The sequence below is a fragment of the Drosophila busckii genome, chromosome 2L, assembly GCF_011750605.1.
Source record: "Drosophila busckii strain San Diego stock center, stock number 13000-0081.31 chromosome 2L, ASM1175060v1, whole genome shotgun sequence".
NCBI lineage: Eukaryota > Metazoa > Arthropoda > Insecta > Diptera > Drosophilidae > Drosophila > Drosophila busckii.
Window position 1 is genome coordinate 8,506,949 of NC_046604.1, and position 26,873 is coordinate 8,533,821.

A 26,873-nucleotide genomic window follows, 5' to 3' on the forward strand; every position below is an offset into this window, starting at 1 on the left:
GTTGCCGCGCTTGTTGTGACAAGCGTTTGGCGATAAGTGCTGTGAAAATCATATTGAGATAAGCTAAAGCATTTCGATACTGATTAGACATATGTTAATGAGTCGCTGGAGTAAAATATATATATAAAGTTACTAATGAATGTCAAATTAGCGTTAAAGACTGCAAACAGATAGAGATACCAATGCATATGCAAGTTGTGCATTGTAAATCAAATTCCAATTAAAAGCAGCAGATACGAAAAAATACCGGAAATACGAAACCTTTGTGGTGGGACCACGTGTGGTGCTGATAGCTAGAGAGTTCCATTGTGGTTAATTGTGTTAGGAAATGAGGTTAATCAGCGCTGGAGAAATGCTTTTAACAAAATTTCACTTTTCTTCTTCTGTCTCTAACTCGGCAAACAGTTACATCTTAACTCGGCTTGGGCAGTTCAGAGTTCAGAGCATGTTGCAACAATGTCAACATTGTAAACTAAACCTGCAATTGCTGCAAGTCACGTTTTCATATTTGCCTAAATACTTATTATATGAAATGGAGTTATGAATGCCCCCCACAAAAAATGTATGCCGGGTTGTCTAAGGTCACAGACGAGCTGCAATGCCTGGTGCATCGGGCTAAGACCAACAGACTGGCGCCTCGGTCACTTTGATCTATGCACTTCAAATGATTTTTTGTTGGCATTGCCTGCGCATTGTATTTGATGTTGTTGCTGTTATTGATGCGTAAACAACGAACGCGGCAGTTTAAATGAAACGGCAACTTTTTAGCTTGGCAGTTGATGCGTCAAAGAAGTTGGCATAACATCGAGTGGCAAAGTTGCAACTGAAAGAAATGAGTGTTGATCGAGTGCCTGCCGCAAAGTTTGTGTTTATGTTTATCTTTAGAAATGAAGGGGAAAACACAAACACAAGATGTAAGTAGAAATTTTCATTGCTGCTATCGATCTAAAGTTGTAATGCAAATAACATTCTATATAGTGTAAGATTGTATAGAAAAGAATGATTTAAATTTCAGAATAAATCAGTGGTAAATATATAAATCGGAAGATGTAATTTTTTATAAAATTAGTCAAAAATAAATAATACAAAATTGAAGAAAAGCTTTAGAATTAAATTTTTATAATTTTATTACAGTCTCTTGTTTTATTAGTTAAAATTTATTAATATAGTCGAATTTTATTAAGTTTTCTACGCAGAAATATTCTAAATTGCTCATCTTAATTTTTGGTCAATTGAAATGAAAATTAAAATGTTAAATAATAGTTAAGATAAATTTTGTGTTGCTTGTGAAATCTTAAAAAAAATCTTCATAAATTTTTATAAAAATAACACATTTTTTTTGGAATGTCTGTTAATCCATTAAATATGACAATGCTGCAAGAGCGCCTTGACTGTGGGGGCTTACAGTTTGAGAGGCACTGCAGCTTAATGTCAAGTCAACAACGATCTTGTCTACGAGTGCGACACTTGCATTTGTCATTTGTCTTACTTTTGTTTGTTTGCTTTACTTTTGTTTGCCTGTCCATTTGCTACACTTACATGCTTAGCTTTGTTACGAGTTATAAACTCGTATTTTTACGATACTTTTTGGAGGTTTTTCTGCTTTGTTTTTATATTTTTGTTGTTGTTGTTACTCGAGCGCAATTAGTGCGCTTATTGTTTCTTGCTCGGGGCACGTTTCGCTGTAATTAAACACTAAACGTTGCTATAAATTTATTGCCAAATTTAAGCGTGTATCCTCTTGGGGGCGTGGCGCTTAGGCTGCATTCAGAGTAATAAAACAAATTCATAATTGTGCAAACTTAAAACTTGGGTGTGGGTTATATTACCGCGGTTTCCAGTCTTGAAAGTGAAGCTCTCGACAGTTTTCACATGTGGCCAAAAGCTTATAAGCAATGTTAGCTATTAGCTCTAAATATGGTCTGGCTCTGTCGAGAGATCGCGTTTGATCAGTGTCTATTAATAAAAAATTATGCTGCGGCTGCAATGCTTGTTATAATTGTTATGCACTAAAGTTAGTTATAGTTACTTGTGCAATCACTGGAGCAGTGATGAGTAAAAATATAAGCGCAACTGACTGCATTTTATAGCAATGCGATCTAGATTGACTTTAACGAAGTAGTTGGTCTGGCCTAGACTAATGCATTCGTCAAACTTTGAATAAAGCGCTTAATCGCATTTAAAGTTGCCAGTTCAAAAGATACGCTAGTCATTTGAGCAGCTACAAAAAAAAAAAAATAGTATATAATTTGCTTACTAAACTAGTCAAAAGCTCTAGCTGGTTGGCGCCTACAAAAATATACACAGAGCGAAAAAAATAATTGAATAAATTGAACGCAGCATACATAAATCGAAAATGAAGAAAACATTATATTAGAGCATAATTAATTATCTATTATCTTATGTTCATTTCACACATAATTTCTGATATTGTCATTCTTTTTATCTCCTTAAGTAAGACTCTCACTTTAACTGTAATAATATTAATATATATTTATATGAAATATACATTCAAGCATTCCAGAAGTCGTAGATTAGTTTTTTTTTAAAGCAATTTAAAGACGGAAAGGTTATTAAAATGCGTTATTAAGTTATTGCCCAGCCTTTTCCCAATTGTAATCTAACTAAGGCTTAAGGCTTGTTGAATTTCAGGAAATAGATAATATGTTTTAGTTGATTTTCCGAGAACTGCCTTTACTTTGCATATTTTTTTATGCTCAATTTGAAACTACAAATGCAATTGACTAGCATATTGTTCTCAGTGTATGCGCGGTCAAGTCGCTGCACGTTGTCGTTTGTCAGTTATGCTAATTGAGCGCAGGCGCAACAGGCGCCAGTTGTTCAATCTATCAATATATATGCAGCAATCCAATTTGCAGGCAAAACAATTTTAAAAGCGTTTTTAATGCATGTGTAATTCGATTTGCTTGCAAATTTGCTGAATGATATAAGCACAACAAAAAAAAAATCAATCAATAATCAATAAATTGGCAATAAGATTGTACTAGGTCAGGCAGTAAATAAAAAACTAAGTAATTGCTATAATTCTATTTATTTTTAGCAGCGTTGATAACTCTTGCTGCTTGCTGCTTGCAATCTCTTTGCACAATTTGGCGACGCTAGCCATTGGCATTGGCCAATTAGGCAGGCTTTCTAAGCCTGTCGTCGCCCGCGGGGGGTAATTATTGTTGGCTGGCAATTGTGGCGCCGCCGCCGCCACTGAGCCGAGCTGAGGTTATTTGCTGGCCATTTAAGTGAAACACATTAAATGCCATAAACGGGGCGAATGCAATTTTTTATTAGCGTAATTAACACCTTTTCCTCAAGCTGGCATGCGTGGCGACAATTAAGCGTATGGTGAGTGGCTTGAGAGGATTTGCTTACCGCGTTGCCTCGAGCGTTGCTGTGTGACTCTCGTTGCTGTTGCTGTTGCTGCTGATGTTGTTGTAGCTGTTGCTGTTGGTGGAGGTAGCGGTCTATAATGTTGCGGCATCAGACGCACTGACGTTGTGGGCAATAGGCCAGGCGGACAGGGCGGTATGGCATTCAGATTGCTATAAAGCAATATGTTGTTGTTGCTGGGGTGTATTAGAATGTGTTGCTGCTGTTGCTGTGCCTGGCCTAAGATTTGCCAAATAGTTGCTGTGGTTGCTGTTGTTGAGTTGCTGATAGTAACTGGCTGGCACTAATGCAAAACCATGTTGCTGCTGCTGTGGTCGCGGTGTTATGGCTACAATGCGTTGCTGCTTGTTGCTAGCTGCTGCTGGTGCCTGAAGCCCGTTGCATGTTGCTGCTGCTGCTGCTTGTTGCTCGAACAGCTCGTTTGCAAGCGTGTGCGATAGCTATAGTGTTGCTGCTGTTGTTGTTTTATCTTTGGTATCAGTGTTGTTGCTGTTGTTGCACTAGCGCTGGCAGCAACTGTTGCCGTTGCCATTGCTGTTGTTGTGCGCGTTGCATGCGTCACGTTGCGCTGATAATGCGCTGGGCGCAACAGCTTACGCCGCTTACTGCCAATGTTGCTGCTGTTTATATGTCGATTGCTGGCGTAGGGAAATTTGCGACGCCATTTGCGTCTTGTTGTTGCTGCTGCTGTTGTTGTTGTTTTTGTTGTTGTGGCTGTCGCCATGGCCGTGGCGCTGACAATTTCATTGAAATTGCTGCTTATATTGATATTTACACTGCTATTTACACTAGTTGTTTGATGTTGCTGCAACATGTTGCCCTGCGGCAATGCATATTGCTGTTGTTGCCGTTGCTGTTGCTGCAGCGCATGCGGCAACGTGTGTGTTATGCAGACTAGATAAATGCATAGATGCAGCCAGCCTATTGCTGTTGTTGTTGTGGTTGTTGTTATTCGAAAATTGATCAGTCGTTGTTGTTGCTGCTGCTGCTTACTTGACTTTATTGACGTTTTTGTCATTTTGACAGTTCGTTTGTCAGTTGCTGACATATTTTTGTAGAAAAACTTTTTCTTTTGTAATTAGTAACTGCTGCTGCTGCTGCTGCCTTTCATTGAATTTTCACACATTTTTGTAAACATTTTCCACACGCTTTTGTTTAAATAGAAAATCGCGTTAGGCTGATTTATTTTAAATATTTATGAAGTGTTAGCTGCAGCAATTTATTATTTATAGAGTATGCATCAGCCTTGGCTATTAATAGTGAAATTACTCAGCCCAATTAGTTCACATAAATTGCTTGCTTTACATTAAAAAATCAACAAGTTGCCCACAGAACTTTTGACAATTGGCAAATAACCCATAAACAATTCAGATAAACAACTGAGTGTGAGTGTGAGTGTGAGTGTGGGGCAAGCTAATTAGTATATTTAGACAATAAATAGCGCACAAGTTTTCACAAATGTGTTACAAATTTGTTTAGACTACAAGTCAGCAACAGTTGTCGTTGCTTCGAAAGTTTCTCAGCAACCTTTGAGCTTTGAGCGACATAAATTTGCAGCGCCAATGTCGTAAACTTGAGTCGAAAACTTTATTATAAAAATCGTCTATCTATAAGAGGATGCTATCATCAACATTTAGCTGAGCATTATTTTCTAGGAAGCGCAGCTGCAAAACGAAAAAAACAAAACCAAACACAAACAAAACGACATTAGAAGTTCATAAACTACAAAGTAGATCTGGAGAGAGAACCAAAAGGCAAACAAACAGTTCGTGATGTAATAAATTTTGTATTGTATTCGCGCATGGAAAAAAGCTCAAAAGATCTTTTTGCTATAAAATTGTTAGCATAAACCTATGAGCGTCTATAATCAAAACATGAACTGACAAATAAGCAAAATGAGTCTGCATTTGCTATATTACTACACAGAGGGTCATTGGATTTTTTTTTTGTTGTTGGAAAATTAGTTTATGCCCCAGGAAAGAGCCCAACAAATTTGAAATAAGTAAGCTTTTGTTTTCCATTGAAATTTGGCGGCTTGGCGTTATTTGATCTTTTTTGTGTTCAACAGCAAACAAGTCAAAAGTAAAAATAAAATGAAACAATTTTGTTTTGTTGTTTTTTCATAATTTGTTGTTGTTGTTGTTGCCGCTAAGGTATCTTAGTCATTGTTGAGCCATGTCTGGTCCGGTCTGGCCGAGCCGGCTACCTAATTTAAATTTCTCGCATTACAATTAAATTTGTGGCCCGGGTTTACCTGCAGGGCCGTTTACCTCAAGTGTAACTTACGGCAACTTGAAGTGCTTGATGCACTGACAGTTTAGTGCCATATTAATGTAATAAAAACTTGAAATATGTCAGAATTGTATGCGTATATAATTAATTCTTAAATTGGGTTTAATTGAATTGAATGTGGCTGGCGGTGCGAAGCTTTTGTAAGTGACGCGAAATATTTCAGTTCAAGCCTTTTGACATGGGTTTAACTACAGGTAGACAGACGTTTTTGTAAAATGTAAAAAGTTTAATGAAGTTAATTGAGCTTGAGCGCCAAAACATACAAAACACTTAACAAAAAAATAGTTTTGCTTAAGCAAATTTTAAAATTGCTTAGTTTTTTTCGAAAGAGTAACTAAATTCAAAAATTTCTTACAGCTGTTGATGACACACCACGAAAGTTGTTGGCCTAGATTAAATATATATAATATATATTGCATTAAAAATATAAGACGTCAGAATCTATCTAAAATTCAGACCAAACACTATAGGTGTTCCCGTTTTTGGTGCTCAAATAAAATAATTGTTAGGATAGTAGCATTCAAAAATTAGAAAACCAATAGCCTATTATGTTTAATATTCTTTATGATTTAATTTCGATCTCTGTTATTATTATTTTTTTTTTAATTATTCTATAAAATAATTTCCAGAAAAACTTTTTATTTGTTGTTTTTATTGACTTTTAACATTAAAATGAGAAGCGTTTAAATGTTTTATGAAATTCAATTCATTATAGTAAATATTTTTGAATTATTTTATTATCCAGAAATAAATGGCCTGGGATAAATTTAATTGAAACAAACTTGAAATATGAAAATATATTTAGTAATCTAGATTTAAGAGTTTTTTAGAATGAGCTTTTAATATGTAAATTATCAAATCTTGTACTAAAATCAACCTCTTACAATGCTCTAGTTCTTATTCAAAACTCTAGTCTCTAACTCGCAGATGGTTTTAAGTAATCCAGGTGCTTGCAACTTTTTAGCAGCCAATTTGCAGGCTTCAGTTCGCACATGGATTCAGCTAATGCATTCATTCACACTTTGTAACCCAATTATCGAAGCTGTTGAGCATTTGCCAACATCTAAATCAAATAGTTAAATCTCTTGAACAAGTGTTGCACATAAACTATTTTAATATCTCGCAGTGCTCCAAAAAGCAACAACCAACCCACCCGTTGATCCGTTTGATCAGTCTCAAGCGTGAGCGGCCACATGTTGCGACTTATAGAAATCAGCGCAAGTAATTTATTTGTTTTTCTTTCGATTTGTTCCCCCCACATTTTTATTACACAATTACAATTGCAATTACAATTGAAATGTTTGGTTTTTGCAATTGGAAAATATATGTTAATGATTTGACTTGTGGCGTCCAAAGCAGCCGGAAAGCACGTACATCAATTTTATTTATAAAGACATTAATTTTTTTGCAACTAGAGCTGAACATTTTATGTTGCTGTTGTCGATGAGCTTCATGTGAGTTGTGCAATTTACTCGAGATTATAACCGGGATATATGGCATGTATATGGCTCGCTCAGCGGGAGAGTTGTGAAAGCTTTTGGGCTGAGAACTATGTAGGTCAGGGAAATGTGACTGGACTGAAAGATTTGTTAATGATATAAAATATACGAAACAGAAGCTCAAATTGTCAGTGGCAATTTTTGGAAGCAGTTAAAAGTAATCCGATATCATTTAATAAGCCAAAATGTTTCCAAAATCAGTCGAGTGTTAAAAATAAAGATCAGCTTATTATAGCTTTGTCGTTTCCAATTAGAACAAATACGTAAATACAAACGCAGCATCGTATAACTTATACAAATATTTTACTAACAAAGTTGCGCATAGGAATTGCAAACAAGTTTGTCTGGCATTAAATTTCGGGGGGCTGCGACATTAAAAAATTGCAACGGGTTAAGCGGCAACTGCCACAAGCCCAGTAGCAAACGCTACGCATGTCTCGGCGCAAAAAGAAAAATCACAAAAATAATGAGCACACATAAGAAATGACTTAATCGCTGGCGGCTTGTTAACCTCAACTCTGAGTTTGTGTAGACTGCAGTAACGTGAGCCTGAGTTTCGAGCCTTAAGTAGCTGCACAAATAAAGATTTACGGCAATTTACTTGAAGGCCTAAACTCATGACTGCTAGTCAATAATTTCTGTTTTGCCCCTTCAACACTCCTCCTCCCTTCGCTCCACACACAAAAGGCGCAACGCTTGCAGATTATATGTCTGGCATATGACAATCGTGTGAGCAAGGCAGAGAGCAAGAGCGGGCGAGAGCTAGACCACCGTCAGCGCCTTTGAGGAATTGCATAATTATAGCATTTTCCGGCCAAGCCAAGTCAAGCCCAGTCCCAGTCCCAGCCCCAGCCCCAGACAGCAGGCGAGGGCCTATAGGCCTTGCTCAGACTAATTTGTTTAACATACCGCTTCTAAGTTTGTTTATAGTCTACAAGACGACAGGCTACTATAACTTTCTTATGACGAATATATTTTGAGGAAAAATTACAAACTTTATGAAAAGGTTTTAAGTATACAATAATGTAATAATTTATTAATAAAGTAAGCATTTTTTATAAGCAATCTGTAAACAATCATCTATTGTAGTAATTTTTATGAATCCAACTTCAGCGAATTTGTAAATGAATACTAATTGCTCTATATAAGATATTTTGTTAGCTACGTATGTTTATATAACTTTTACTGAATGTATTGCTCGATCTTGTACTATTAATTAATGAGATATTTATTATTTTGAGCATATAGAAATTATAGTAATTATTGGAGGACATAGCTAAGTTAATTTTAACGCATAAGACTGTCTATTTATCAATACTTCATTATCTTTCTTCAAACTTGTACGATTTTTGTCTTCATCTGCAGTGGCCCCGAAGGTCAAATCAATCTCGAGCCATCCAAAAATCAGCTTGGTTTTGCTTTCGGCTAAGACAGATTTTATTATTTCTTTATTTTATTTTATTTATTTGCCAAATTTGTTCAAATTTCTTGCTTTTGAATAATGCTTACTACATTTGGATATCGAGCTTAAACTGAACTTGATCCTGCCATTTATAAATTAGTAGAGTATTTGTAATTCGTTTTCTAAAATTTCAACTGCTTAGCATTGGCATTGGCATTGCCATTGTTGTTATTGTTGTTGGCCCTTGGGCTGGCAGCCAACTCTCAGTTGAATGTGAGTATGTTGGAAAGTCTTGGAGTCGAGAGTTAAATTCTGTGTAGACGCTTTGGCTTTGGCTTGTACAAATATTGTAATGGCATGATATTGATCTTGATTGTCAAGATCGCACACAGCATGATCTACCAAAGTTTTAGGTCTAAGAGTTCAAGTTGCATTGTTTAGCCTTAACTTGATGTCAAGCTTATGCATCTCTAGTCGATAAGCATCAGCAATCGTGGCTTCTGTGATTAATCGTGTGTGTCGCTGCCATGGGAAAGGGTCCATAACCATTCGGAGCATAGAAAGTAGCACTCATATGCATTTGAATAAACAGCACACACACACACACAGACACACACACTTGTAGTTGTCTCAATCATTTTGTTGCACTTGTCTTTGCCGCAAGGCACTTGTCGCTGTTGCTGCTGCAGCTGCACAGACTTTCAAACTGTGATGTGCCGTTGATTTGAGTGACACTTGGGCGCCAGCCTAGCGACTTGAGCAAGCAATTAAAATTGAATTAAAAATTGCAGCGCGCGATCTCGATCGATTAACAGCGTTGCGATCCTTAAGACAAAAGCCATATGTGTGTGTGAGCTGCGCGGCAATTGAGATTTATGTTCAATTGCGAAATTGGACTTAAGGCAGCTATAAACATTTTATTGGACATTGCCAAATATTATATATACTTTATTTTGCTATTTAAGTGCGCACACAGCAACACCAGCGAATTTCTGGTGGCATCGTAAAAAGAAAAATAGAAGGAAAATCGAAAACACAAGCAACTAAAATCATAGGGTAACCGAGTTTCTGCTCGGTGCTGCCCCTTGGGGTCTTTGTGGCTTTGGCTTCAGCTTTTGGTATGCCAATTTAAGTTTATTTTTGCTTTGCTTGATCTTTGATCTACAATTTGAAACGCAGAGCAAAGCCAAAGAGAGATGCAGGGCGGCCGTTAGATCAAACTTGATGCGATCTTTTTGTTGTTTTCGTTTTTTAACTCCGCATAGTTAGATCTTGTTTTTTAGCAGCCTGCCCAGAGAGACAGAGAGCGAGAACAATGGAGAGGCGCCGCCGCCGCCGCTTTCAAGTTGTACGCCAAGGAGCGCAGCTAATTGGGTCAGCTGCTCTGTGGTCTGAGACATTTAATTGGATTACCGCCTTTTGATTATATATGTTTGATGTCTGTTGCGTTTTTTTGTTTTTTTGGCAACACGCGCCACAAACTTAGTTGAGTCATAAATTCTCAGTTTAGGCGAACATTATTTACCAGCCAGGCCATGATAAAAAGGGTGTAAACTATAATTAAGCACATTCCTAGCTTATCAGGCGACGACATGTACAAAATAAACAAAGCCACACAGCCTCGCTTCGTTTTGTTGCAATGTAATATACTTAATGGTAAATCGTCATCATCATCATCAACATCTTGTAACTTTTATCTGTCAGTTGAGCAAATAGCAAAGTAAGGCACCCAAAAATGAAAGAACAAGAGAAGCGAAAGACAAAGCCTAACTACTGTAAGGCGTTGAGACTTTGTTCCGGGAAGTGAAGTCAAGCAGTTGCAGCTCTATTAGCATTCCCAGAATATGAAACTAGTTGGGTCAGAGCTGAACTGCTGACGCCGCTGCTCATCCATAAATCTGTGCAGTGGCCAACATTAATCATCATGGCTGTCTAAGCCAATCATCACTTGCAGCAGCGTATTTCAACAACTCTAGAGACAATCAGCCACTAAGTAGAGCTTCGGGGCGTCTACAGTAATGAGTTATGGCCGATTTGCCGCTTTGCCGCTTTGCTTGGCATTGTGTAAGCTTTTGTGGGCTATTAGCTGATGATTTTGTACTTTTAATTAAGCAGCTTATGCCCAAGCAGCTGCTTATTAATACATATGTAAATATTTTATTTTGCTGCAACCAACACTTTGTGATATTTGTTTACAAGCTTTACTTGAATTTTCACTATTTTGACGCCCGTCTTAATCAATTTATGGGCGTGTCACGGCGTAGATAAAAGTAGTTTGGCAACGCGCGCGTTCATCAAATCAATTTTCATTCTTTGCATTGCAAATTTGTTCTTTATCAACTTGGTAACATCTACAGTGACGATCGATCTACCGGCCGCTCGATCGATCGATCCATCGATCGTAGTCACGCTGCACACACAAATCAAAATAATTGCCAGCGAGTGCGCGCGCGCGTGCGTCGCAAATCAAGTGCAAGAATAGATCAATCAAGCAATCAATCGCATTGCTTCAATCGCCGTGGCAAATCGTTGATCAATACACAGGTTTCGCCAAAAACAAACACACAGCGAAAATAAAATAAAATTGCTGATACGATTTTTCGTAAATTTCGCAGAGCCGACTTGCGGGGGAAAAAGATGATTTCTTGGGTTTTGTTTTCCTTCCTTTATTTTTTTTTTTGCATTCAGCATAAACAAATTTTCACAAAACATGCACAAACACTCTCACAAATGAAACAAACACTCGGAATCGCGCAATGTGCAGCGTGAGCGAACAACTTGCGATCTAAGCGAGTTTTCAAAACGCGCCCGTCTTCGTTCGCGTTCGCATTGCAACTGTTTTTATTCCAATTGGCAGCAACTCAAAAGCTAATTGCTATACACACACAGTAGAAGCTCGATAAGAAACACGCTTATGATCTTCACATGCGTGAAGCAGAGCTCGGAAGCAGTGCTGCCATTTGATATTTTGAATATTTTATTATTTTTATTATTATATAATATTATTTCAAATGTAAAAATCAAAAAATGTTAATCTAAACATAATGAATGTGAGTGACATCGATCAGCTCAAAGTTTTAATTTCATTTCGTAAAAAATCATCTAAATAATATAATTGAAAATGTGCCATCCGCTTCAAAACTTAAATTGATCTACTTGAAATCAATCACTTTTTAATATTAATGTAGGAAGTTATTGTAAGGCACTTTAATTATAATAAAAAGCAGAAAATATTCGAATAGAAAAAATATTGGTAAGTCCAAGCTACCGAGTTCGTACTGTACTCGGTATAAGCAACATGTTGCATCTAGCCGCTTTTGATCCAACATGTTGCATTCAAAAAGACTTTCAATTGGTTATTTGATAAAATTAACTACATGTGAATTTTAAAATCCGCTAAAATATGCATGTCAAATTTATAATTATTATAATTATTATACATTTGAAAAGTAAAAAAAAATGATTTTTAAATTTTAATGCAAAAACATAAAAAAGTTGTAAAAATGTTTGTTAAACACTTTGTGCCGTTGCTAAATTTGTTATCTAAATATCATATATTAATTGTATTTATCTCTTATTTTAGGCCCAATATTTTCGATTTTAGATATACATGTTTTTAGATGTACATTTTTAAAATTCAAAACATGGAGCATTGGTCTATTGGGAGCTGTCACTGTTTTACTGTTTTGGGATTTGCTTCTTCTACTAACTATAAAGTTTTTGAATTTTGAACTTGTATTTGAAGAGCGTTTTTGTTTAATTTTGGCGGAATTAGGGTTTATTTTAGAGACATAGTTTCTATAGAAAGTATGTTTGGAATTCTGCTTAGATTAAAAATTGTACTGTCATATTAAGAGTTATTCTAGTCCCAATACTTAAAGATGTTAAACATGAATGGAACTTGAAGTTCTGATATATTCGAAATGTCACTTCTAGTTACTTCGAATTTCTAATTTGCAAACTTCTTGAATGAATACTGTTAATCCGATAAGTGAGTAGTTTAATTGCCAGATATTTACGGCTCTTAAATAAGCTTACTTATCAGCATAAGTCCCCAGAAGAGTTAATGCCTCGTCTTATCGCTAGCGTGGCTATAATCCAAGTCGGCAGACGGCAGGCTGTTGCCACTTAAGGCGCAATGCGCTCTGCTCTGAGCTCTGGTGTGTGGTGATGCAATGAAGAGACAGAGAGAGAGAGAGAGCAAAGTGGAAAGACAAGAAAAAGAAATGAATGTCAGTGGCCAGGCTTGTGGCACAAGGAAAACATCTTACAATTTTCCATAATCAGCGGCAGGCAGTCTCAACCAATGAGAGCTAACAAATAGCTTTGGACTACTGCATATGGCACCCCTGCTACAGCTAGAGCGCAGCAGCAGCAGCTATAAGTCGGGTAAAAGCAGCAGTTCGCAGTTAAAGCCAGCCAGATTGGCCAAAAAGACCTAGAAGGCGGCAGACGGGGCAGTGAGAGCGTCTAGGCCTAAAAGCCGAGCATATGCCATAGGACGGGTCTTGACTTGGCCTTGGCGACAACAACGGATTCCATGTCACAAACGCAGTTATTTATGCGACTTTACGTGTCTCTATTTTCTCCTCCTCTCTCTCGCCTTCCTCTCCGGCCTCCTCTCTTTCGCGTCTCTCTTCTATCACTGGAATTGTCACATAAATGTGCGTAACTTTCACGCCAAAACACACAAACAAACAAACAAACCAACAAGCTGCAACCAGCAGCAGTCCAGGCCAATCTATGCCTGCGAAATCTTGTCTTGTGGCAACAACAACAACGAAACGGAATAAAAATAATAAAAATTTCATTATATGCTTTGCTTTTTAGAAAAACTGTCTAATATTTTAATTGCCAGCCTAAAACGCAGCCGTTTCGGTATAGGCAATGTTATGTTGTAGTATAGTCGACCTCGATGTGTGTCCGCATTACTGTTGGAAATATCTGCATTTATATTATTTTTATACTGCAGTTTTTTTTTTTTTTTTGTTGCTGCCACTTTTTCCAATAAAGCAAATGCTAGACGCTTGAGCTGCGTGTAGCGCATTTTTGATGCAACAATATCAAGTGGTTCGGCTGCTTTCATAATCTTAACTCCAAAGCCTTTTCGGCAGCCTAAGTGAGCTATAAAAATGTCCAAAAAAACAAAATGCGTTCAAAATTATGGGCTCCAACATGGGCGCCGCATAACAATAGCCACAAGTTTTCTATTCCATTGAAAAAAAATAAAAGACAAACCTTAATTGGCTTGTCTACGGAAATTATGTACGCAAAATGAGGGCTCACTGCATTTGGGCCCAAACAAGAGCGATAGGCCAAATAGAGCTACACGCACTTGAATTGCTTAAACAATTGCAGCAACGCACAATCTAAAAATAAAACTGATGGGGGGGCGTGAACAAAAGTCTGAGCACTCCAAGGTTAGACAATTATTTTTAGATTTTTTAATTGCTTGGCTAAGGAATTTTAATGCGCTAAGCTTTATCTTTATATCTAGTCTAGTTCGCAGACTTTGAGACGTCGACGCACCTGTCCAAGACCTACCAGTCCAACAGCCAACTAACAATAAACAAATGCCTAGATTTAAATCAACTTGTGATTTGCTTAAGCCGCAGCCCAAAAACAGGAAATCCTACGCATAACAAATTTTCTTATTACATTTATTTTTATTTATTTTTTTCTTCTACTTGCTGCAAATTATCAAAACGCCAACATCTTTTTGACAAACTGCGAACAGGCCATGCCCCCACTGCCGCCTCTCTGCCCCGCTTGCAGCTGTTGCTGGCAAACGCTTTTCTCTGATTTGTTGCGATCACAATCTTTGGCTTTGACTGTGGCTCTGGCTCTGACTCTGGCTCTGGCTCTGGCTTCTTCGGCATATGCGAACGGTTCAAGTTCCTTAAATGCAGCATTTTATTTACGCAGCGTGCTGCTCGCTTCATTACACGGCTCGTTGGGTGATCGATGCAACGATTGACGTGCCTTACTGTAATTTTTCATGCAACAGCAACAGTCTCTCCTTTTCTTTATTTTGTGTCTCTTGGCGTTCGTCATTCAACGCATCGTTGACCTATTGAACCATAATGTATGCGCCGTGTCGCATTTGGCACATGTGCCGAAAGGATCTAAGAGAAGCTTTAACCGGCTCTGGGACCAGTCACGTTTTTGGTTGTTTGGCCACTTAGAACCTGTTCTATAGCTACCTCTTCTTCTTCTCGCATGAATCATTATTTGTTGTGCTTATTGATCTGTGTGTGATGCTGCAAGGTGCAGAGCTGGGAGCTGGGAGTTGCAGTCGGCTTTTGGGACAGCTGCAAGTTTGGCCAGTTGGAACGGAACGGAACCCTCTGGGTGCAGTCGCCTGCCTCGTTTGCGATCATTTGTGATTGATACTATTTATTGGTTGTTTGGTCTTTCGCAGACTCAGACTTTGTATCTCGCTGCAGAATGAAAGCCGCCATATGCCATACTCCATACTCCATACGCATGTGTGTGTCTTAGGGTTGTCGAGAGCTTTTACTGATGGTATCAAGCAACAGAACAAAAAGGTTGACTTGCTTCAAAATTAAAACCAGATAATCCATACAGCAGAGTTTGCGGCTTAAAAAGATTCCTAAGAGTGTACCAAGTAAATTACTTGAATCCAACTCTAACAAGAATTTCTTAAAATAGATTTCACAACTAAAACTCTTGTTTTGAAAGTATTACCAAAATGATTTATTCATATCGACTTACTAATTTTCAAATATTTTCCGAGCAGATCAATATATTGTTAGGAGCTTGGTGTATCTCAAGTTTTGATAAAAATTAATGCCAGATTATTCACAAGAAAGATAATTTTCTAAAAATAGTTTTCAGAAATTAAATTCTTATTTTGATACTATTAGTCAATTGGTTTATTTACATCGAAAAGTTTCCAAGCAGATTAATAAAATGTTAAAACATTGATGTATTCTAAATTTTTAAATGCAAATTTTGAAAACTGCGCGCATCTGGCAACTCTTTTCATACACCACTCATATATTAGCCTAGCTTAAAGATTTTCTTTCCCCCCTTTCCGTGCAATTTCTTTCATTCAGTTTGTGCTTGGTGCTCAGCTAAGTTTTGAGTGTCTATTGATGAAAGAATTTCACCAGCGGCTCTCGTTGCCAAGTATATTTTTTTATTTTTCAATTTCTAAGCTTGTTCCGCCTTTGCCCGCCAGCAGACCAGCTGCCTGACCAGGGCCTGGACTGTAGCTCTTTTCTTTTTATATAGATTAGGCTCGTCGAGTGTCTAGTGTTTATCTAAAAACATATGCGGGGCTATATCCGCGTATCCGCCATCCGCCATAAGAAAAGCGTGCGAAAAAGTGGGCGTACTTGGGTTAGCGCAATCTGCGACCTTTTGATCCGCAACTGCTGCCAGCGGCGAATGCTGACTACGCTCCAAAGTGCGGCAAGTGTAGTTTCCTCTTGCCACACAGCCGCACAAGCCTTTGCGTGTCAAGTGTAAATGCATTAAAGTTTAACTTCACCTTAAATGTTGTAGTTGTTGCTGATGTTGTCAGAGCTCTTCCTGTTGTTTGCTGTCGTCTTGATTTTAATTGATTTTTCCTTTCTACAGTTTTTGGAGCCTGCAGGCACAAGTTGCTTTAGGCGAATGTTGGTCAAGTCATGGCCATAAAGCTGCCAATTCTAACAAAGCTAATGTGTGCCAAATGTGAAAATTGAGTGCTCAAATCTTTTGTTCAGCAGTTAAAACTAAAAGTTTTAATGGCTAAGAAAGACCAACTTAAGTGCAGAACAGTTAATAAGCAATAAGTAAATAAAAAATAATAAAAATCTAATTGTACTTACAATTAACAACTTCACGAACTATTCGAAAATATTCGAAACATAAATTTAATTGCTTTCCAATAAAACCTCACTTAAATTGCACTTATATTTCAACTTAAGCGGAGAGTCGTGTTTTTAATTAGGAAACTTTGGTAAGTTACACACGAGTATTTCAATAAATATTGAATATTGAATAAAAAAAAAACAGAATTGGTTGCCAAAATGAAATTTATGGAGTAGGAAATGACATCTACATATTTTTAATATAGTTATTTGCAATGATTGGATCTAGCACTTTAGCTAATTTAATTGAAACGAATTCTTATTCTTATTTCAAGATTTTAAATGTAATGTTAAATATGAAATTCGCAAAATCTCTTCAAACTGCAATCTATGCTTTTCAACTCGCGACTCCTCCCAATTCTATGTTAATCTATTGAATGGTTAAGATCAACTCATTCTCCTGTTTCTGTTAACCTTTGCCTGGGTATAAAGTAAACCCAATATTCTCAATAAGCATAACATTCTAGAAGTTTGTTTTAATAGCGATGATAGCTAGTAATTTGATTTTAAACATATTTTCAAAATATAAATTTATTAAATGCCCAATTGTAAGCACTTCACGTAATTGAATTCAAATGAAATAGCAGCGGATGTTTTGTGAAATTTTCAAACATAAATCCCATTGCCATCTCACCCAAATTGCACTTAGCTTTCAACTTCATGCACATCGAGCAGCAATCAGTGGGAAATAGTCACATTTATTATTGACTCCTCTCTGTTCGCAATGAATTTATGGCAACTGTCATCATTGAAATTAGCAATTTTGTTTAATTGCAATTTACTTTTATTGGCCAAACAACAATTTCCGCTGGCATACAAAAAGTAAAAAGAAAAACGTTACAAGCATTAAACGATGATCCGCGTCGCAAGGAGTTTTGTTAATTGCACTTGTGATTTACGTTGTCCAGTGTCAATACACGCAATGTGAATGGGAATGTAGGCTGCACTTGGATTAAATGCTGTGCTGGCTTGCGTGTCTGTTTGGCGCTGAAAGATGAGCTTGCCATAGAGATTAATGAGGCTGCGGGAGGGAGGGGCGCATCGTTTACTATGACGACTATTAGAAAGTGCATTTGGTTAACGCCCACCAAATGCATTTTGATTTACATGCGCCCTGAGCGCAGAGCGCAGAGCACAGAGCTCTAGCTCCAGCTCTGGCTATCTAAATGCATTTGACATGTTCTAAGCCGTAAAACTAATGGCAAAGAAGACTTTGAGTCATAAGCCAAACTACATGTTAATTTTTTACGAGTTTTGGTTTTTTTTTTTTTTTTGTCTGGTCAACGTTGAAAGCTGCTAATAACCGTAAAAAGTAAACAAGCTCAGCGCTGATGATTCAAAGTCCATGCCGCACTTCGACTAATTATAACGGTGTGCGTAAATTTTGCATTAGCTGCAACTATCAAAAGCTGCGCCCCAAGCCGCATTCCGGCGTGTGAAAATCTAAAAAGTGCAGACTGTCAACCTGGTTGACATTAATGGCTGCTCTATGTGAATTATTTTTTATTTGAGCGGACCACACGGACACACTTAGGGCATATGACAGCTGGCCAACAGGCGAGCTGACAACAATGCGACCCGACCAACTGTTGAGAGTCTCTACACAACGCTCTGGAAGTCATAAAAAATGTTGGCAACTTTATCAAGAGCACAATTTAAATGTCAAGCTGATGACGTTTCGTGTCTGAGGATGTTGGCGTTGGGCCCAGATGACTTTAGCAGCTGTGCACGAGAACGGAAGTGCAGCAGTCTAAACAAATTCATGTAAAGCTAAAGCTGTGCATGGGAAGTGCTAATCGGGCCAGAACACGAACAGTCTAGAGTCGAGGCGTTGCTGAAGATAAACTCGAGTCGCAGTCGCAGCTCTAAAGTTTAGCACTTCATTTGCCAGGCAACGCGGCTTTTAATGAATGATAGAATGATTCATCATCATCATGAAATCATGTGCAAATTAACACGGAAAAAAGTGAGCAATGCTCGTTAGCCTGTATGCAAAAAGGGCCCAAGCCCAACAGCCAACAGCCAATGCTGTGGAGTAACAAGATCATTAACGTGCCTGCATAACCCAAATCAAAGCAAGTCCCAGTAGCCGCAGTTGCTGCCACTAGTTGCGGCCTGCTGCTGTTGCCCGCCTGCTGCTGCTGCTGCTGCTTCCATAAATAAGCCAGGAATCTTAGTCGCCGTCGTCTACGTAGCTGGCAGCAAAAATTATGACTGAGCAGGCTTGAGGAAAACATTAGCAGGTTAGCAGTGGAGTCCCGGTCAGAGGAGCGGCTGGCCAATGTTGTCTTTGGCACTGGCGCTGCCTTAGCATCTTTTATTTTTTTATTTTTATTTTTGTGTTATGTAGCTGAAGAGAGCTTTGGTCTTTTTGTTGTGCACCGCCTCGGGAGGTTAGTCACACATGCGCGGTGATAATTCAACACGGCAGCAACGGCAACATTAAATGGTAGCAACAACAGTCAGAGCCAGCAACATGTTGCTGGTGTCTTGTTAGTTAGCTCGGGCTTTTTGGTTGTAGCTCCAGCGGCGAAAATCGTGACAAAGTGTTGCCATTGTTAGGCGCAAATGAAGAAAATGCCATTGTGGAAAAATCTGTATGCGCGAAAAGCAAAAACAATTGCCCGTCTTGTTGTTGTTGCTGCTGCTGCTGTTGTTGTTGTCGCTTGTTGCATGTTGCTGCTGCCGTGAAAATGTTTGGCGCACGTTTTGTAATCAATCAAGTGGTTGGCTGCTGCTGAAAAATCCAGTCTAGAAATTGTTTTTGGCCTAGCATGGTTTTAGGCTAAGCAAAAGCCTAACGAGTTGTCATTTAAACTAACAACATACATATATGATAAACTGTAGCACAGTGAAAAGAGAGAGGCAGCCAAGTTTAATTTCAGGCGAAGCAGAAGCTGCTGAATTAATAAAAAATTCCCACAACTCTCTCTCTATCTCTCTCTCTCTCTCTTCTGAACTTATTGCAACTTGAGAACTCTTGGCTGTCAATAAACCTCAATTCTAACAATTGCCAGGCTGCACACCGAAATTCTTTTGATTTTCATTGAGCTGAGGCGTCAAAATGAAAAACAGACACACAAATTATCAAAATATGTCGAACAATCTCAATACACAAAACAGAAATTCAGAAATCCAGTGGGTTGCTTATGAATGAAATGCAATTCAATTTATGTTTATTTCAACAGATTCTTGCAAGTCTAATTTTATGGCCAGCTAATTTTGTAAATGTTAATGAGCCAAGCACGAAGCACAAACTGACAAAAAAAAAAAAGAAACAAATCTCAAATCTCAGTCGCATAGAGTTGCCACAGTTGCTTCCGTCAGTCTGTGTTGACCCTAATGAACTGACATGGTGCACACAGCGTTTGTTGTTTGGGATTTGAGATTTTTCTTTTTTGTCTGCGGCGCTTGCGCATCTGCGGGGCGCCTACGACAGACCCACGCGGCAGTTGTGGTGGATGTTGCAAGTTTATTGACTGGAAATAATTTATTAATTACTCGCTGCCTTTTTATTGCATTTTGAGTGTGTCTGCTTGCCTACAGATTTTTATTTTCTTATTAATTTGATTTTACTTGAAGAAAAAACTCAAAACTTTTGGGTTTTTTGGGTGGCATTTTGGGCGGACCAGCGATTAGGCTGCAATCTCTCAAGTGTGTTGTAAGCTTTGGCTGTTAAAGCCGATTATGGCATACAAGCTTATCAGCTCCATGGTCCATGGAAGTGCAAATGATGCATGGTGTAATGTGTGACAAGCTGCCTTCAAATTGCTTTCAGATTAGGCAGCATCATTCAAGAATTCAAGATCTGTGCCACAAGCCACTCAATTTTCATTCAGATTTAGCTTGTCCCAACTATCATTGATCATAAATTTTCATTACATATTTATCGCTTGCACTTTGACTTGCGGCTGTTGAGAATTTAATGACTTTTTAGTTGCTTGATAAATTGCTTAACATATTTCAAAATAATGGAATCTTCCATAAATCCTCAATGACAATTTGATTATAAAATAAATAATTATTCAAAATATTAATAAATAATATAAAATATAGGATTGTAAATAATATAAAATAAATTAAATAATAATTGTTTCATGTTTAAAACAAATATTAACCATGTCAAAATAATTGAATAACGTATTCAGACTTATTAATAATTAGGACATTAACAAAAAAGTAACCAAATAAACAAATTTGTTCATTAATGTTGGCAAAAATAATTTAAGAAATAAGACAGAACCAAAAATTTTTGGAGATGCAATTCTATGATCAATCAATAATCAACAGTGAAGTCTGCTATAATAACAACAGACAAATCTAAAAGTTAAATTATTTTAAAATGTTAAATACATTTTCTAATTCTCATAACTCGCTATATCTTACACGATAATGTCAAAAAGACTCTAAATTAAAAGTTAGATGAAAGCTGTTAAACCTTTTCAGATGAGCAAAAATAACAAAAATGTAGGTTACGATTTAAAAAATAAATTTAATTATTACATAAAAAGTGGAAACCCATAATTTCTTGTTTTTTGTAAGTGTAAATTAAATACTCTTCAAAATAAAGCATTGAAATTGTTAACAGTTAAATTTCAAAAGTTGTATTCAATTGTTCAACTTATTTAGCTGAGCGTAAGTATATGAATAACTATATTTCTTATCAATATATGATTGCTACTAAACTACTTTAAAGTGTATATCATAGTTAAGTTCAGCTCGACTGCCATAATTTTATGTCCTGCGTGGTTGAGCTAGAGCACACATAAATACATCGATTTGCACTCGAAATGTGCTGCGCATGCGCATTGCGCACCAAATAGGAACATTTGTAAGAGCAATTAAAATCACACCACGACCACGGCAGGCAGGCAGGCAGTCAATTGCAGGCTGTGCTATGAGCTGTGCGGACTGTGATTGTGGACAGTCGTGTGGCATTGGCGATAGCGAAAAACATGGCAACAAGCAGCAGCAGCAGCAGCACCAGCAGCAGCAGCAAGCAGCAGATACAGATACGACTAACATGAACCGTATGAAGCTGCAGGCGAAAGTCCAAGTCCAAGCTGGAGCTGGAGCTAGGCACAACATAAATTAGAAAATCAAAATGCCAAAAGTCGAGTGTGTTTTGATAATTTGACCAATGGCATACAGTTTGGAAGCCATTGGCTGTCATTTTAATAACATGCAATAAATTTCATTTAAATTGTTTCTCTTTTTTATTTTTTTGCTTCGCTCGTTTTGACAATTACAATTTTAGCTGTTGCTTGCAGTCATTAGTGTCACTTTGTTTTGCATGTGCTCTTCATTCCCATATCCATTTGCAGCATTTAACTGAAGCATTCACCGTTAGGCAGCAGCAGCTGCCTTTTTGTTTGTGTGGCAAGTGGCAAGCGCTGCAAAATTATTTGAAATTTATTACCACAACACAGACTGAGCATCATTCGCTCCAATTCCAGTCATCATTCGTTGGATGCGTTGACAGTCCAACTAGCAACAACAACAACAACAGCAACAGTTGCTGACAAGTGGTTGCTGTTGTTGTTGCTGCTGCTCCATTTTGTCCATTTGGACGCTTCTTGATTACCTTGCTGCGACATTGCCAGCGTGTTCAAGTCTCTTTTGTCAACATATTAAGTTGCATCTCTGCGCCAATTTTGAGTCTTGTCTTTTGCAATTGTTTAAACGATACTTTTAGCTAAATCTTTTGGTTTATTTCTGCATCTACTGTGTTAGTGGAACTTGTTGAATTGTTGTTTTGGTTTTGTAATTTGTAATTTCAAAACAAAAAGCACAACAATTGAAAGTAATAAGAATAATTTACTCAATAAGACACCGATTACTATAGACAGGCTATTTTAGTCTTAAAAGTTATGGTTCTTGATTGAATATTGCATTGTATTATAAAATACATTACAAAAAATTTACTAACGAAAAAATATATATCAACTAATTTGTTAGTGAACAATTTGACATAAGGTGGACTTTAAGTTGAGATTAAGTGTATTTGATTTACATTTAATCGTAATCCGACTGCACTTAGTTAGATTTCAAAATTGGTTTAATTTATTTTTTTATACATAAATTAATACATTTATTTAGTATATTAAATTTTCTACTGCAAGCGACACTTTTATTTTAAAACATAAATGTGAAAAATCTCAATTTATTTAATTTTGTACATTTTCGTGCTTTCATGTTGTTTATGCTAACTTTATAAAAAACACTCCTTGATTTGCAGCTACTTGTCCATTTGCATACTCATGCACATAAAAATTGTGTTATGTTGCAATTTGGAGCACTTTAGAAGCTCATTTGCATTACCATTACCAATTTTGCAGTGGCCTAGTCATTAGCGTAGCCAACAAACAACGACGGCAGCAGCACGTGCGGCTTAAAGCCACCAAAAAAAATTTATAACCCACGCATAAAAAGTTGTAACACAACAGGCAAACAAACAGAAAAACAAAAACAAAAAATAAAACACTTTGCTATCTGAGAAATTAAGCAGCAAATACATTTAGCCGCTGGTCATATTTTGTAATCAGTTCCATTTGCCGCTCACCTGAGGCATGCCACAACAACAGCTAGACCAATAGCAACAACAACAACAACAACACAAAACAACAAGAAATAGCTTGTAAGCCACAGCAAAGTCTCAGACTGCTTGGAGCCAGCCAAGCTAGAGCTGTTGTCCAGTTTTAAGCACAGACAACGACGCACAGCAGCAGCTAAAAATAAAAATGAGAAAAAAACACTTTGGCAAACCAACTAAAGCGGCATATTTGTTCGCTGTTGCCGCTGTGGCTGCTGTGGTTGACATTTTTATGGACATTGGTATGAGGCGCAGACTCAGTGCTCAGACGCTGCCGCAGCCGCAGCCGCCACCAAAAAGACAAAAAGCGAACACAAAATTGTCACTGCGTGGAGTTGCGCTAGTCGATTTACGTTTTGCTGCCAAACTGATTAGTGCTGCAATTTCAAATATTTGTGTTAAATACCTTGAAATTAATTGCAATTGTGGTCTGTCTACCAAACTCAAAACAAAAATAAAACAAACTTATGCGCAACGAAATGAAGTTATAAAAATTTGCCAACAATTTGGCGAGCATAGACGGTGCCTTATAAAAAGGCTGTGGCCATTTAAGTGCTGATAAGGTCAAAATGCAAGAGAGCGGCCAAAGCAAAGAAAGAAAATATAAATTTTAAAATGTTTGTAGTGTAGAGTTTGGTTATAACCCATATAATATTTTTTGAACTGATATGCCCATAAGTTTATATTAAATTAACTCTTAGTGCTCTTCACTATGTGTGGATGACACTGCCCTGTTAGGTTAATTTAAAAGGAGTGTGCACGAGAAGTTGAAGAAATGAGGCGCGAAATATATAAACATCGTTCAAGCTTAAAACATTAAATACAGAACTTAAGAATGAAAATAGTGAAGAAGACTAAGTTCAGTTTAATTTAATTATAAGTTTGCTTTCTCTTCTCATCGCAATTCTCTCCTTAAAATTTGTCTCAACTGCCCTTCTATCTGCTGCTTCTGTTAAGCTCCTGTTAAGCTAACAGGATATACAGCAAACTCACTGTCATCCACAGCCTACAGTAGTTTCTTCATTTATATTTTTATTAATTGCCTATGAAAGCTTCATAAAAATATATTGACAGCAAATTGAATCTTAAATCTAAAAACTTCGCGCTTCAGCTGCTGCTGCTGCTGCGTGGGTGCTGCAGACAAAGAAAGCTATTGGCAATGGCATTGGCAGTCGCTACTGTATGGGCCATAACTAGCGTGGCTAACTGTCAATGCGAGTTTTCATTGTCAGGATTTTGAGATGTTGCGATAAAATACCAAAAGACAGTGGCTGGAAACGCAAACAGGCTGTTGCTTTAGCTTTTGTCTATCGACTTTATCAGCATTTGGTGCTTTATTGGCCGTAGGCGGCGCACAGAAGTCAAACTGCGGTTTGCGTTTTTGGCGATTAAAGTGTCAGATTTATGGTCGAAAACTAGTTAGTGCACTAGCAGCCAGTGCTTGTTAAACTGTGGTAATTAAGCATTAAGTCTGCAACATGTTGCAAGCGTCTCTTCAATCTAAGCTTGACCCTAATTCAACTTTTCCTAGGAATGTAGTGTTTTAATTTTTTGATTTATTTTGTGCATTGTTACATTTGCTAGTTTTGCATAAATATTTCTTACTATTTTTTTGGTTTTGACTTTTATGCTGTCATAACTTAAATTCTTGCTGTTGGCCATAAATCAATTTGTTACTGTCGTTTGTTAACAATTGTTGCACTTTTGGCAGCCAAGCTGTTGGCATAAATATTTTTAGCCCCAGAGCAGTAAAAAATGTGTACTAAGACTAAATTTAAAACACTTTTCAACCGACAGAGTTGTACTTGCAACAAAATATATTGTAAAGTGGGCAGAGTGGCTTTAAAAAATTATTCAACTATTATGGCTTACAATGTTTATTACAGCGTCTGGTAATTTGATATGCTGGCCAGTTCGCCTTGAAGTCGGCTCAGCTTCTTCTTTATTTTTCTAGCATTTTTAACACCATTTCAGGCACAATAGGCCAACTAGCAATTGTTGTGATAATACTTTATACAAAAACTCTGCTCAAATAACAATTTATTATGCTGGCCAACCAACCTCAAGTGCAGTCAACAACTTCATCATCTTCATCATGATCGTTTTCATTATCTGTTAGCAGCTTTTAGAGTTGTTTTACTTGAGCAAGAACCTCGAGTTGCATAACCCAAAACGTTGCCTTTTCTTTTATACACTTTTCGCATATTTTCTAAGCCGCGTTGCAGCGTCTTTTGTTTTTCAATTGTCTGTTGTCGTTTAACTAAAAATGCTTTTAAGTCTCAAGTTAATCACTTTAAGCTTTTTTATTTGCAACTACTCATTTTGTTTCTTGGGGCAGCAACCAATTAGCTACTAAGTTATGGTTAAGCGGCTGTAATTGATTTTTCTAAGAAGCCAACATGTCGAAATGCAAGTTTAAAAGTAAAGTTTCGTTTTGTAAATTGAAAATAAAAAAATATGCCTGCACTTAAGCGCATTTTCCCAATGAAGGGAAGCGAAAATTCAATTATGTACAGTTCATGCATTGACCCCATTCTGTTGCTTATTGATGGCTGTGCATCACACATCTGGTTTTCATAGGTGCATGCAACAACCGCAACAGCCATCTATCAAAGATCCCCAAGCAACAAATTATGGCCATGCATTGTACATTGTACATACTTTTTATTAAGAATTCTTTTTGTTCTCAGCCGCACTTGTGCGCATTTTTATTTTTAGCTGCATGTGCGTAAGTGTTTTAAATTGTTAAAATTATATTAAGGGAGCTAATTTCATTTAAAATGCACTTTAAGATGAGTAAACATTTTTTAGCTGTACCCAATCAATCATTAAATTCATTCTTTTAATAATACAAATACTTAGAAAAAATAACTCTGAAATTTGAATTGCATAAATATTCTTAGTCTTATATTTTATATATCAGCGCATGATATTTTCAGCAATATTCCCAATGATTTAAGAAGTTTTTTTATTTAATGCAAAGTAAACTTTTTTTTGATAATAAGATCAATATATCACAAAATAAATCTTTAATATAAATATTGTTTTGTTGACACTCCAAATAAAAATATACTAATAAAAAAGGACTTTGCATAAATTAGAAAATTCTGTAAATAATATTTTTTTGAAATCCCATAAAACGCGACTTAATTGCATAATCAACATAACTTATTCAAAATGTAATTTGTGCTAATAAAATAAATGTAAAAAAATGAAATCATTTTCAAAACAATTTCTTTTACTTAGTAAATACCCCAAATTGTAGAATATTTTTTAAAATACTAATAAAAGTAGTTGGCACTCACTCTCACAAGCTTCTGCGGGCAGTTGCGCATCATCGATTAGTTCCCAATCCTCGTCGTCGTCCGCTGAACGCAAAGCTGCCAAATCCTCCAGTTGTTGGGCATTCACATTCATGCCAAAGTAACCATCTTGACACTCCTGGCACTTGACGCCCATGACGCCCATTTTGCACTCACATTGTCCACTTGTCATATTGCAATTATTCAGAACTGCTGCACCCAACGGATCACAGTTGCAAGGCAAGCATTGCTGTGCCACATGAGCATAGCCAGGCTCACATTCATTGCACTTCAGACCCGCAAATCTCTGCCGGCACAGGCATGACCATCAATTACTGCGCACAGACTGGCTCTCTGCGCCTCGCTGTATCAAATTGCAGGGCTCGGCAGCCACAGATGATCGCGCCCAAAGCCGCGCTCAACGCTCACGTGCAGCCCCGTATGCCCAACAAGGTTAATACAGCGCCGCTGGGACGTTGCAGGGTCCGCCCTTCGCATTGCAAA

At 37.3% G+C, this 26,873-nt stretch overlaps 1 protein-coding gene across 1 annotated transcript in view; it reads right to left on the minus strand.

Moving 5' to 3' along the window:
• Positions 1-26,873, minus strand: part of LOC108608123 (laminin subunit alpha-2) — a 71,641-nt gene that overhangs the window by 16,946 nt on the left and 27,822 nt on the right. The window contains 1 exon segment of the mRNA XM_033294971.1: positions 26,373-26,873. Coding sequence (XP_033150862.1) covers positions 26,373-26,873 — 501 coding nt within the window.